Source organism: Muscardinus avellanarius, assembly GCF_963383645.1.
Source record: "Muscardinus avellanarius genome assembly, chromosome: 3".
Classification (NCBI taxonomy): Eukaryota; Metazoa; Chordata; class Mammalia; order Rodentia; family Gliridae; genus Muscardinus; species Muscardinus avellanarius.
In genome coordinates this window covers 162,251,942-162,265,869 of record NC_137788.1, presented here as the reverse complement: position 1 = coordinate 162,265,869, position 13,928 = coordinate 162,251,942, and the positions used below count along the sequence as shown (strand labels likewise).

Here is a 13,928-nt window from a genome sequence, read left to right as displayed (position 1 = left end):
TTACAATTTCGTTAATTTTTTTCTTTTTGCATAGGACATCATTACAATATAGACTCTATGCCTTACAAAATACATACAAAGTTTAATCCGAGCAAGCCAAGGCCAGACTGGGAACTGTACAACTGTAATACTCCACTGTAGTGATCCAGAAAGGTGAACTGTGGCCTTCGGAAGCACGGTGGGAACTGGCTTAAAACACACACGCACACAAGAGCTGCTACAGAAAAGGAAAATGTGAGCTCGGTGGAAATGCTCTTGGACCTTTGGATTCTGCCTGGGGGTTTTGGCAAATGATTCCAGAGAAGCGCCATCAATGGTTTTGGACTGGATGGGGTCGCCTGGGTGGACCAGATGAAACCACACAAGCAATTCCTGGTCACCAAAGAGCCACGAGCTCAGGTGGGGGCCGGCGTGGAGGTGGGCCTCGTCAGGGGAGGCTGGTTACAGGTTCCTGGCTCTTGCACCCAGAGCCCTGCACACTGGGCTAGACCCCCAGGAAGAGGCCCCTGGGGGAGGGATCCTCCAGCCACAGGCTCCCTGCTGGGCGGGAGGGTGACTGGACTCCACCACCCTTGGCCTCCTCACAGGCCTTCAGCTCACAGTGTTTCCAAGTGTGTGCGAGAAGCTGACAAGGGGTCTGCTAGGAAGATAACGAGAAAGAAGGTGCGCACCGCGCCTTCCTGTCCCCACCCCCACCCACCCCCGGAATGTGTGACGCAGGGCAGAGGAAGCCACTACTCTCCCATCCTGTTTGCCTTTAAATAAAAGTAGTACAGTTTTAAAGCTTTGTGAGAAGGGGAGAGGCGGGCCAGCTGGCTGCAGTCCCCATAGCTCAGGAGGGGCCACAGGGACCCCTTCCCTCCAGGCCGTGGGCTCTGGCCCCTGCCCACTCTTCTGTGAGGAGAGGTGCAGGCAGCAGGGCCTCTTCCTCAATGCCCCCCCCCCCCCCCCGCATTATCAGTAGTAAGCTGGGCTGTGCTTCCCAATTCTGGTACAAAACTCTCTGGAATGTGTCCAGGATGACCTTTTCGGAGCCTAGGTAATCAGGAAACCGAGTCCCAGGACCCGGCTCTTCCAGGGCCACCCTGCTTCCAAAGCCCGTCAGCCCACCTCTGGGTCTGGGCTTGGGAAGATATGGCCATCCGGGATGACCGATGGGGACTCTGGGCAGTGAAGAGATGTGGTGACCTACAAGGCATTTCTGACTGGTCAAAACGTGACCAGCACATCAAGCCCTTTAAACTTTCCAGACCTGGTTTTGACTGACTTTTTAAAAATGAGTTTGGAAAAGAAGAAAAAAAAAAAAAAACAAGCAGGGACACCTCTCAGAAGTCAGAATGCTCACGCAGCCTTTTGCGCAAAGCCACAGCACGCAGCGGGGGCCAAGTTCCTGTCGATGGCCTCCCTGCCCGCCCGGTGGAGACCCTGGACGGTGCCCTAGGAAGTGCGAGGACCCTGTGCGCTCCGTTGAAGCACCTGCTTCTGGCAAGAAAGAGGCCGGGTCTTCTGGATGCACCAGGCCTGGGGCAGAGTCCTGGAGGGAGACGGGGTTCTGCCCATCATGTGGGGCACAGCAGACCGCCAGCCTCTGCCCCCATGCCCCCACCTCTGAATCACCCTCACGGCTCCGAGGTGGCCAGCTGCGCACATCTGCACCTGGCGCTACGCCCTGGCCAATCCTGCCCCTGCCCCGCTGCACGGCCTCAAAAATAAAGTGAAGGGTGGGTGGAGATCCCGTGCACCAGTGCCCGGGTGGGATGCAGAGGAACCTCCTTCCAGAGCCTCTCTGCTGGTCCCCACGTGGCACCATCAGGAGAGGACCCCGGCCCTTTGTGGAAACAGCTGCCAGCTGCTTGTCTGTATGGCTGTGAGATTCAGGAGGCATTTGAGGAGCTGACAAGGCCCTCATATGGCTGATGCAGAGGGGCGTTGGGTGGGGCGAGCTGAGCTCCCCGAGGGCTGCGTTCAGTCACTTCCAGACCTTCCTGTGGGGCAACTGGCCCCTTCCCTCAGGCCTGCTTCCTTCTGAGAGCCCCACCTTCGTGGCCTGCTGGACTTGAAGTCCGCCCCAAGTAAAGGCTGGATTGTTCACTATCGTTCCAGGAACCCTATGGGTTCCTCAGTCCCGCTGACACCAGCGGGCATGGCCGTAAACCTCACAAATCAAAGACCCTGAAACAGACCCAGGCTGGGAAGACACCTGTGTCTTAGAAGGCATCCCTCGTTTCGCAATGAGATGGGAGCTTGCTAATGAGAACCCCGCGGGCTGAGCCTGAGATGCATGGATCCCCCCGCCCACCAATGAGATGAATGTGAGCCCAGGTGATGCAGTGGGGCCCAGCCAGGTGCCCAGCCCTTCCGCACCTGCCCCAGGTCCCAGGCTGGCCCTGGCTGAAGGAGCACACCCTGCCAGAACCGCTTTGGGAGCAAGACACGCTCGTTTGCCAAAAATACCCAAAGCCTGCATATTTCTGTTTTAAGGCAATGTTACCCTTCCATCTATCAGACGGAACAGCCCTGGGTCATTTAGAGGGAAAATTAAGTTAAGTGCTCTCTTTGGAAACAGCCTACGCCCACTTCCCTCCCCCTCCCCCACCCCACTCTAAAACAAACCAGCTCTTTCTTTTATTCCAAGATGCCTGGGTTTGAAGTCCTTTAGCCTTCCCGTGTAGACAAGTGTGGAGGTGAACCTCCTCCTGTGATGCTGTGGGCAGATCACAAGAGGACACCTGGCTCTGGAGTGGACAGGGCTGGGAGCCGGCCGCCCCCGCTCCCTGCCTTGGGAGCCGTGCAGTGGGTGCACCAAAGGACTTTGGAATAAAATTCCTGAACCTGGAATGTGAATTCCTGAGACATGAAATGTGGCCAGAGTGTAACTTTCTCTGCCTCACACAGAAACAACTTTGGGAGGGCCCTCACTTTGGAACTGGGCACGAAGACCACCACACCCTAAGCACCCAGGGCTCTCTAGGATCAAGGTCCCCCCACATACCCCACTCTTCCAGACCCCCCGCGAGCCGAGCTGGGCTGTCAGGGCCCACGCGCAGCTGGTGGCTACATCTGCATTCCACTGGACAGCCCTGCCCGAGGCTAGGGCCCACCGCAGGCCACTGTGCCATGCAGAAGCCACCACAAGCCATTCGCACTGCCAGCCAACGGGCGGTAGAAAAGCAGCGGCCACCTGCACGTGGCTGCCGAGGGCGCCCGTCTACCGCGGCACCCCATGCCGCACGTGGCGGAGTGTGCGGAACGGCTACAACCAAGGCACTCTGGGCCAGGAAGCCCATCCAGGGCCCTCCGAGTCCAAGGGCTGTTCCTCCTCGTCAAAACGAGAGGTCTCTGCAATACACCTACACCCGAGTTCACCCACCCCCAACACACGCACACATACACGCACGCACACACACAGACGCACATACGCTTTGTCCTGGAGCCTTGTTTTACTGGCCCCAACTCTCAGGAGAAAGGAAAGGCTGGGCGCTGGCCTCTTGAGGGATGAGGGACGAGCCTCCAGCGCCTGCTGGGGGGCTTGCAGGAGTTGGGAGCTTGCAGGGCTGGGCTCTGGAGAAAGGGCCTGGCTGTGGCTCCTCCTCCCCATCAGAAGGCCGGGGGCGTGGCAAGAGGGCTGCCAGGACTCCGGGGGCTGAAGGGGGGGAAGGGAGGAGCTCCTGGTCAAAGGGAGACTGCAGGTTCTCCAAGGAGTCTGCACCAGGGACGAACAGGGTCCCAGAAAACTGTTGCCCCCAACTCTCCGCCTGGTGTTCCCTGGAGGAAAGGACGCACATTCTCTGACAGCAGCTCCGTAAGGTCTGGTGCGCCATTCAGGGAAGGTTCCAAGTCAGGATATCTGGTCTCCTGCCCGCAGATGGCACACACGGCCTGGAACAGGCCCTCTGCCCGAGGAGGCTGCACCTCAGCCTGGCCCAGGGCTTCAAACCATGGGGTCTCCAGGGTGGCAAGGCGCGCGGAGCGGGGAACTGGGTGCACCGGCTGCGCTTTCTGCTGCATTCCTTCTGGACCAGAATTCCTCGGCACTTTTCCAGTGGGGAACATGGTGTCAAAGTGAAGAGCCCCATGGGTCTGTGCGGCGGGCCCTGTCTCCGCTGGATCTGGCAGTGCAGTGGCCTGGGGCAGCACCCGGGGCAGGCAGGGCCAGTCACCCAGGGAGGGCAGATTCCTCTGGAGTCCTCTGGCGGGAGTGCTCCTTTGACAGCATGGCTTAAGGTGCCCCTGAGCAAGCGTCCTGTCCCTCCATCTCATCCTCAGCAGGAAGAGGGGACACAGGCCTGGCTGCTTGGGGACCTGCAGGGGAGGCACAACTTTCAGTGACCATGGCTGCTCCCAGCAGGGTACAGACAGACTCACAGCAGAGCACTGAGCGTGGCCTGCCCCAGCCCGGTGTGTCCCAACCTCACAGAAAGCTCCAGGCTGCAAATCTATGTACAGAGTAAGGCGGCAGGAAGGGGTGCCCGCGCTGACCTCGTGGACCGCGTCCATCCCTGAGAAAGGGGTTCAACACCGCTGAATCTCAACTTCGTGGGCATCTCCATTGTGCAATTTGTGGGTGGTGGTTTTGGAAAATTTTTTCTTTTGTTTTTTTGTTTTTTACAAATTGATTTTGACACCTGAGGTGAAGAAAAGTGTTTTTTTTCCCATGGACTTTGCGTCAAGTTCGCGCTCTGCTTTCTTATTACAAAAGGAAGGGGCAGGGCTGCAGGAGGGCGAGCTCGCTGCCGGCCTCAGGGCGAGCTGGCCGGGCTGATGGTGGGGCTGCTGGCATCGGAGCGGCTGTAGTCGCTGAGCGAGCCGGTCCGCGAGCCCCCGCTGCGCCGCTGCAGCATGCCAGGGTGGAAGTTGGCATGGCGGCGCGCGTGCTTCGTCAGGTGGTCGCTGCGCATGAAGCGCTTCTCGCAGATGGGGCAGCTGAACTTCTTCTCGCCCGTGTGTGTGCGGTAGTGCCGCGCTAGCTCGTCCGAGCGCGCAAACTTCTTGTTGCAGTCCTGCCAGCTGCAGGCGAAGGGCCTCTCACCTGCGGGCGACAGGGGTGGAGGTCAGTCTGGGCTCCCTAGCAGAGGCACCTGTCCCTGCCCCGCACCCACCTCCCAAGACCCCCATGCCCTACCTCCACCACCCCATGACAGGTCCACCCCGGCCACTGAGGCACATGGCGGGCACACGGGTGGGGATGGTCGGAACCCAGTCCCGGCAGCACCTGGCAAAGCATGCCATTCAGCAGGGTACAGGCCAGCCGTCCCCAGCCCCGGGCATGCCGCGGCCCCCCCATGCCCGCCTCCACCTCCGCCCCTCCTGTCTGGAGCACAGGGGTCAGGATGGGCATTTTCCAGGGCCCCAGAGGTCCTTCTTTAATGTGAGCAACTGAGGGTGCCCTGTGGAGGTCTGCGCAGGCAGGCGCGGTGGGCAGGAGGCACCCAAGGTGCAGCCGGGAAGGGAGGAAAGCAAGTCAAGTCCGCTCCCTCTGTATTTACCCAGGGAAAAGGAACCGCAGAAAATGGCGTCATCTGTCGGGAGAACCACGGGGCTCTGGCACCCAGAGTGCAGCCGTCCAGCACTGGGTGCCGCCTCGCCACCCTTCCTACTCCCCCCGAGTAGGTCCTAAGGCAGACGCCAGTCCTTGAAGCCGGCCCACCTAGGCCCAGCAGAGGAGTCCACCCACCCGCCACCTGAGACAGACGCACTCAAGGATGGCCGCACCGCCGAGGATGATCAGCACGTGGGGAAAGAGCCACCGAAGCGCCAGCCCCGAGGACGCACGGCGGGACCCCCAACGCCGAACTGGCATTCTCGGTGGGACCCGAGACGCAGTTTGATGCATAAAGCAAACAGCGTAACATTAAAGGGGGGTCTGAAGGACAAAAAATATAGCACTTAGGAACTGAAACTACCATTGTGCAAACAAAAACCCCATAAAAAAGCCGGGAATATTTCCAAGGAAATAGCCAAGAAAACAGAACCGCAAAGACAGTTCTAGAATCTACGTGAATGCTGCGGTGCTCCTCCTGAAGCCAGTCACGGGCGGCTCTATCTCCTCTCCTTATTAATTCCCATTTTTAGGGGAGGAGTCTGAGGAAATGCCTTAACCACCAAGCAAATCTATCTGACAGACAAGAGGGGCTAAAAGTTGCAGGTCACAGGGGTCAGTCCAGGAGGTTCCACATCTAGCTAGCAGGAGGGATAATGAAAGTATTTGTTACAGGAGAGAGGGAGAAGGGGAAGGAAGGGGAGGGGGGGAGGAAGAGGAGAAGGGGAGGAGTGGGCGAAGGGGGAGGGGCAAGAAGAGGAGGAGATGAGATCCTGGGAAGGTCTGGCAATGAGGTGGGCAAGGAGAGGAAAGGTGACCCCTGACGCAAGGATTTCTGAGCACAGTGAAAAGAGGCAGTCCCCGAATGAGAGAGGAAAGGGATAGGCAAACGCCAGGTTTCCACGAGGAGACGAGGCTGGGGCAGGCAGAGGCTTCTCCTAAATCGGTCAGTCGGTGCTAGAAAGCAGAGAAACGGGAACTTCCACGTCTACATCCACCTCCAGCGAAGACGAAAGAAGACAGGAGCTAGGGCACGGTGCCCGTGAAGGGCACCGCGGTGGGGAGCGAGGCAGAGGCCTGACCCGGGCTCACGAGGCCTGGGGGGCGTGATTCCAGGAAGAAAGTGTGCCGGGTGTCTCATCAAAGGTTATGTGTGTTCATGAGACTGGATGAACTTCAAGACATAGGGAAGGCACATTGCTAGCCTTTGTTTAAGAAAATAAAGACCAGGCAATTAAAAACTCCAGGAAAAACAGAAGGCACACAGGGAGACTGGTCCAAATTAGAACCAAGATTATGTGCCGCAAAGAGGTCTGGGCCCAGCCCGGTGTTCGGGGCTTTTTGTGTATTAATTATCCGTCACAAACAACCCTATGAGGCGGCAGAAGGAAATGTAATCCCAGCATAGGCCCCAGAAGATGCAACTTTATAAAGTCATGCTCACGCGAGCCTTAGCGTTCGCTGTCAGGGCTCAGAATCGATCTCAAGAGCTCACAGGACTGACTTCCCAGCAGAGAATGTGGATTTCAGGGAAAGGTGGGAAGGTATACAGTGTACAGTCATCAGAAATAACTGAGAAGCAGCGTGAGTTACGTGGGCAGCCCATAGAGTACAATTTAAAAAATTAATACATTGATCAATTTGGGAGGAGGGAGGGATGGAGCTAGGAGTAAGGCAGATCTTTACGTTTCCAGGTGGGAGATAACAGACCAGATTTGGTAAATTAAGAAATAACAATAAAATCACATAATGACTTAATTTATAGTCATGACAACTAAAATCAAAGAGTGCTGGTCTTTGGGGAGCGAAGCTGGACGGGAGAGATGCTTTGGGTTGTAAGCTTTTCTGTGTCGTAAGCCATTTATTTATTTATTTATTTATTTTTTTTTTTATTTACGTATTTGTTGTAGTGCTGGGGATGGAGCCCAGGTGCATTCTACCTCCGAGCTACACCCCCAGCGCCATTTTTTTTTTGGTGGTACTGGGGTTCCTGGAAGCCCTTCTACTTCCAGGCTACACTCCCAGACCTATTTATTTTTATTTATTTTTATTTTTTATTTTTTGGTGGTACTGGGGTTCCTGGAAGCCCTTCTACCTCCGGGCTACACTCCCAGACCTATTTTATATTTTTATTTAGAAACAGGGTCTCCTAAGCCAGCGCGCGCGGCTGGCTTCGAACCTGCGCGATCCCCCTGTCTCCGCCTCCCAAGCGCAGGGATTACAAGCATGCGCCACCACGCCCGGCTCCCAGACCTATTTTTACATTTTTATTTGGAAACAGGGTCTCCTAAGCCAGCGCACGCGACTGGCTTCGAACCTGCGCCATCCTCCTGTCTCTGCCTCCCAAGCGCGGGAATTACGAGCGTGCGCCACCACTCCCGGCCAGCGCCATTTTTTTTCTTTTTTATTCTTTATTTTGAAACAGGGTCTCACTGAGTCGGAAAGGGCCTAAGTAGCTGAGGCTGGCTGCGAACCGGGATCCTCCTGTCTCCGCCTCCCAAGCACAGGGATTACAAGCGTGCACCACCACACCCAGCTGTCATAAGTCTTTTTAAAAAAGCATGTGCATGCTGGGCGTGGTGGCGCAGGCTTGGCTTGTAATCCCTGTGCTTGGGAGGCGGAGACAGGAGGATCGGGCTGGTTCAGAGCCAGCCTCGCTGGCTTAAGAGACCCTGTTTCCAAATAAAAATATAAAAATAGGTCTGGGAGTGCAGCCCGGAGGTAGAAAGGCTTCCAGAAACCCCAGTACCACCAAAAAAAAAAAAAAAAAAAAAGTGCATTTACTCCTTTAATAACAATACAAATAAATGTTTAGAGATAATTTTTAAATATCTAGCCCAACACTTCCTAAACCACATTCAAAGAAATGTCAATATTGAATAAACTAATTGGGCTTCAGGAAAAATAACATTGTCAACAAGAGAATTTGAAAAGCACTGCCCACTACTTCTGCTCTTGGAGACCCACCAAGCTCACTGGTCACAGAGAGCCTGGAGAGGTCGGGCAGCACAGTCCTGCGTGAGACACGCCGGTCAGACGCCGCCTCCACCTCGTACGATGGCCCGGCCTCCCACCCGCACCTGCCTGCAGTGGGGCCAAGATATTCCACGTCCCAGCCCCACAACCCAGAATGTGGCCTTGTTTGGAAAAGGGGTGTCTGCAGATGTAATTAAGGCGAGGATGTTGAGGTGCGGGATTCCAAGTGTCCAGAGAAGGGGAGGGGAGGGAGTGAAGAGAAGGTCCTGTGAGGATGGAGGAAGCAGGGCAAGCCGACAAAGTCTGCAGCATCTTGACTTTGGACACCTGGCTTGTGACGGTATGAGGGTAATTTTAAAAAGTTAATTAATTTTTTGTGGTACTGGGGATGGAACCCAGGGGCATTCTACCTTTGAGCTACACCCCCTGCCCTGTTTTCTTTTTTATTCTTTATTTTGAAACAGGGCCTCACTAAGTAGCTGAGGCTGTCCATGAACCACGATCCTCCTGTCCCAGCCTCCCGAATGCTGGGATGACAAGCGTGTGCCACCACGCCTGGGGTGTGTTGTTTTTAAGCCACCCAGTGTGTGCTGGGGTGTTAAGGCAGCAGCAACAGAGAGGAGTGTGCTGCCCGGCATGATCAAATGTCCACTCCTGACACATGCGCTCTCGGCGTTCCCACCACTGCCCGTCAGATCTGGGCTGGGCGGCAGAGTCACTCTGCTTCCTGACAGCTCAGGGCTCTCGCTGGGCTCTGCTCTGTTCAGCTTCCTTCTGCCTGGCACCCTGGGAAGCAGATGGGGCAGGCATCGCTGCAGGTGCCTTTCAGTGGGCGGGCTGAGGGGGAGGGGCGCTTGGTCGCTCAGCCATCAGTACCCGGCAACTTTGCCGAGCACATGCTCAGTGTCTGGCCCACACCTAGACGCATGGCCCTCCCCATCCCGCTGTCTAGTCCTCCCTCGGCCTGTTCCAGGAGAGGCGCCGGCCAAGACAATGGTTCCCACACAGACCCTTCGACTCACACTAGCAAGGGACAGCTGGCTCCAGGTATGGCCAGGTGGCCCCTGAGTTGTGACCTGTAAGTGGTACCCGGGCGGCTAGCAAGGAGCAGCTGTGAGAATGGAGACCGCGGGAAGCGGTACACCAGGGCACTTTCAGCAGGGACCTAGGAGCTTCTGCTTATGTGGGCTATGTTTCAGAAATGGGGGGAAGTCTTTAACCCAAACACACATTCCAGTAGCTGTCCAGGGATGAGGTCACCATACCTTGCATAGCAGCTGGGACAGCGCATTGTACTCTCCGAGAGGGAAGTGCAAATAACGCACCCCTTGGAGGCCAGCCGGCTCCCCTAGCCCCACAGTGTCTGGGGCGGCACGCTCCGGCCTACTTTGAAAACCGGCTGTTCTGGGGCCGGCCTCAGGGTGGCGTGACTGAGCCAGGAGCAGGCCGGAGGGTGCGGTGGGGCCTGCGGGGTGAGTGAGTGTCCGCCTTCCCTGGCATGTAAGGGGTGGGGGGCAGGTAGGGCAGAGCTCCGAGGCGGGCCAAAAGGAGCTGGCCCTCCAGCAGCCTGTCAGGTCCTGGGAAGCTGGGAGGGCGGGGACGGCGCTCTGCCGCGCAGGGGTGGTGTCAGGGCAGGAGGCGTAGGCCTTATCAAGGGGGGCTGGGGCCGGCCCTGGGGGCACTGGGTGTGCTGGGGGCGGGGTCTGCGGAACCGGAGGGCTTCAGGTGCGTGAGGGCAGCTGGGCAGGGGCACACGCAGGGCGGGGCGGGGCGGGGCGGCAGGCGGCTTGGGGCCAGAGGGGACGGGGGCGTGGGGCGGGCGCTTGGCCCTGGGCGGAGGTTACATAAATGTTCCCTGGCGCCGCCGCGAGGCTGCCAGGGGCCGAGCAGCGCAGAGAGAGCGATTGCCTCATCTTAACAGGGAACACAACGTCCCACACGCTCCTCTGGCCCAAGCCGCAGGCCGGGCGGAACGGCGTGTTCCCTAGGAGAGGCTGGCCTGGAGCAGGAGCACAGGGGCTCCCGCCCAGACAACGGTGCCCACCCTTCCCTGGGCAACAGTGGGTGCAGCTCAGCTCCTGCCTAGCTGCTCTGCACCCGCGGCCCTGAGCGCCCGCCAGCTGCAAGGTTCTAGTACAGCCTGGCCACTCCTGCCTTACCCTCTGCAGCTGTCTGGGTGGTCATTTCTGTTACACTGGGACATTAATACGTTTTGAAGCCTCTTCCCAATATTGGTACAAGTTCTCTGTCTCCCAGGGCCAGCACTCAGGGCCTCTGTGGCACAGCCCTCCCGCATGGTCTCAGACTTGGGCTAAGGGCAGGCTGGGGGACGGACTCTGATTGAGCCCCCTCCTCTCTGAGAAGGGGAGGCGGCAGGGGTCCCTTGACCAGGGGCCTCCAGAAGGGCAGAAGGACCTGTCAGTTTCATGGGGAGCCCCAGGATCACAAATGCAGACCTCGGCGGGTACAATCTAGTGTGTGTGCTGGGGCAGGCAGGACAGCCAGAGGGGGTGTGGGGCGGCCTCCAGAGGAACAGCCCTCCGGGGGCCCCATTTCTCAGCAGTCGGCCCGGCCTGGTGCTGGCTTGGCGCCATGTCCAGCCCCCAGTGTCAAGCCCACCATGAGCTGCCCTCTGGGGAGGCCGGGCTGGCCTAGCTCTGCAGAGGGCCCAACACGGGGACTGCCAGCCGCCAAGGAAACCCAGGCACGCAGACTCTGGGTTCCAGAAAGGCCTGTCCCGGGGTGCTGAGGCTTGTGGGAGAAGAGGAGGGTCTGATTCCTGAGGCCATTTGGCAGCTTGGCCCATCCCTGGGAAGGAAGGCCTGCGCTTTACAAAGCCACAGGAGCAGTGCGGAGCCGACTTGTCTTCCCGGCCGGAGGCCTGTGCCACCACTGAACAGGGGCGGTCAGGAGAGGTGCTGCAGGGTGGCCCCGCGCCTCGCTTTGCTGGCCTGGGCTCCTCCACTTGCCTGGTTCTCGGCCACCATGGAGGCCGTGCGGGCAAACTTCAAGGCCCATTTGCTGCCAAGCAATGCTCAGAGAGACGCCATCCCCGGGCCGGAGGTGGGGTGGGTGGGGTGGGGAAAGGGGGCAGCAGAAGCAGCTGGGCCCGGCCCTGCCCAGGGGAGCCCTGGCCTGCAGCTGCCATGGAAGTGCACCGCCATCACCCACCCACCGCACACAGAGCAAGCGCTCTCGGGTGCAGGAGGTGGGAGGCAGGCCCGGGGGGCCTGGAACAGCTCCCCAAGGCCTTACCCTGGGGTGGCTCTGCGTTTCTACAAGGCATGCAGCGGTCATTTTTAAAGGGGGCGACTTTGTTGCTGCTTTGGCTATGAGGATAACTTGGTACTAAAATTCATATGGAAGAGTAAACAAATAACCAGAAAAGGTCTGCCGATGAAGAACGTTGCTGGACATATTGTTGTAGCAGCTAGTACCTAGGCCATGGTGCTGGAGGTGGAATTAGACTCTGAGACAGCAGGAACCTCGCGCAGAACACAGGGAGCCCTCCAACTCTGGGCGGCCTCAATACCGCCAAGCAGTGTCTGTGGTACTGATGACACCAGGGTGAGCGCTACACGATATCAAAATGGCACACGGCGCCCTATATGTAGATAGGATTTGTACATGTTGGTTAAAATTAAAAAATAAAGAAAGAGAAGTTCCAAATTGGCCAAAGGTTTAAATGTAAAAAATGAAACCACAGACATTTTAAGAAAACATGAAAGTTGTTCTCTATTACAAGGAGTTGTTTCGATATAAATCAAAGTCCAAAAACCATAAAAGAAAAGATTGATGAACTTGACTATCTAGAAGTATGAAATATTTCATGGACGAAGTAATGGTAAACAAAGGCCAACAATGAGTTGGGAACAAGGGAATCCATCCTCAGTTCACACTGCAAAGGCTGCCTCTGACGGTGGAAAAGCTCGTGAAAACGGCCATCCCCAGGGCAAAACAGCAAAACAGGCCTTGACACAGGAAATCCATGGCCCCCAAACACCGCTCTTCCCCATAGGGAATGAAAAGGCAGAGGAGACCCACTGAAACACAGCTCTGTGCCTAAGGGGCTGCAGGGCTCAGGAAGCAGGCCCTCCTACTTGGCTGATGGCGGTACACTTCGCAACAAGCCCCTTGGCGACACGGAGCCAGGCTACAAAGGTGTGTTTCCTTTGACTCTACAGCTGCACCTTTGGTAACCTGTCCACAAACACCTACAAAAGGTGGGACCTGCGCCTGCTTCTTCCCTGTAGCCTGAGAACCACTCATGTTCCTCACTCATGTTTCAAGAAATACGGAACTCCCAACGGAAAGAAAGAATAGTATGAAGCCGGGCGTGGTGGCGCACACTTGCAATCCCAGAACTTGGGAGGCCAAGACAGGAGGGTCGCCAGCCTCAGCTACTTAGTGAGACCCTCCACAACTTAGTGAGACCCTGTTTCAAAATAAAGAATAAAAAATAGGGCTGAGGGTGTAGCTTAGAGGTAGAAGGCCTCTGGGGTTCAATCCCCAGTACTTAAAAAAAAAAAACTATTAAAAAAGTGGGAGTTCGTTTTTTTGGTTTATTTTTATTGGTATATTACAACTATACAGGAGTGGACGTCTTTGTTACATATTTGTACATGTATATAACATAATTTGGTCAATTTTATTCCCCAGTTAGGCGGGGTTTTTTTTGTATGTGTGTGTGGGGGGGCTACTGGGGGTGGAATATATTTTATTTGGAAATGGTATAAGTTGCTGAGAGCCTCACTAAGTAGCTGAGGCTGGCTTCGAACCTGCGCGATCCTCCTGTCTCTGCCTCCCAAGCCTGGGGATTACGAGTGTGTGCCACCACGCCTGGCCCCAGTTAGCAGTTATTTATAAACTGAGAAGGAAAACTCTCCAAGCTGTAGCACTGCTGAGTGAGGAAAACCTGGTGCAGGACAGACACACAAATGGAAGGGCAGAGAAACAGTGCGCATGGCCGGCCGCTGGAGCACCTGTCTGTGCTGACAGGCTGGTGGGCCCCGGGACGGGGGAGGGGGGGACACAGGCCAAGGAAGGCTGTGAGATCTCCCCCGGGAAACCACTTAAAACTTTCTGGATTGTGAAACACACCAAAAGCTCCACAGTGAACTAGAAAACGCGAGTCACGGGCCGCCGATTTCAAATTGGGACGGTAAGCACGCGTGGTACCCCACCCAGCTCCGGAGCCCTGAGCTCACCCAGCAGAAGGCTATTGGAGGGCGCTCCCTGACAAACAGTTTGACTAGCAATTTAGCAAAAATCAGACGTAAAAGTTAAAAAGACTAGGGCTGACAAATAATTCAGCAAAGACTAAAGCAGCAGCAGCAGGTCCAGGGTTGAAATTATACAGGAGAGGCCCCTGCAGAGTCCTGAGAGCCTCGGTCCTGCCACTAAAACCCACCTT

The 13,928-nt window shown here is 56.6% G+C and overlaps 1 protein-coding gene across 1 annotated transcript in view; it reads right to left on the bottom strand.

Annotated features, from left to right (window-relative positions):
• Positions 1-4,576: 4,576 nt before the first annotated feature.
• Positions 4,577-13,928, bottom strand: part of KLF13 (KLF transcription factor 13) — a gene marked incomplete at its 5' end in the record, with an annotated part of 38,444 nt that continues 29,092 nt past the window's right edge. Inside the window, one exon of the mRNA XM_080692842.1 lies at positions 4,577-5,029. Within this exon, the coding sequence (XP_080548968.1) occupies positions 4,740-5,029 (290 nt within the window). The 3' untranslated portion in view covers positions 4,577-4,739. The remainder of the gene's footprint in view (positions 5,030-13,928) is intronic.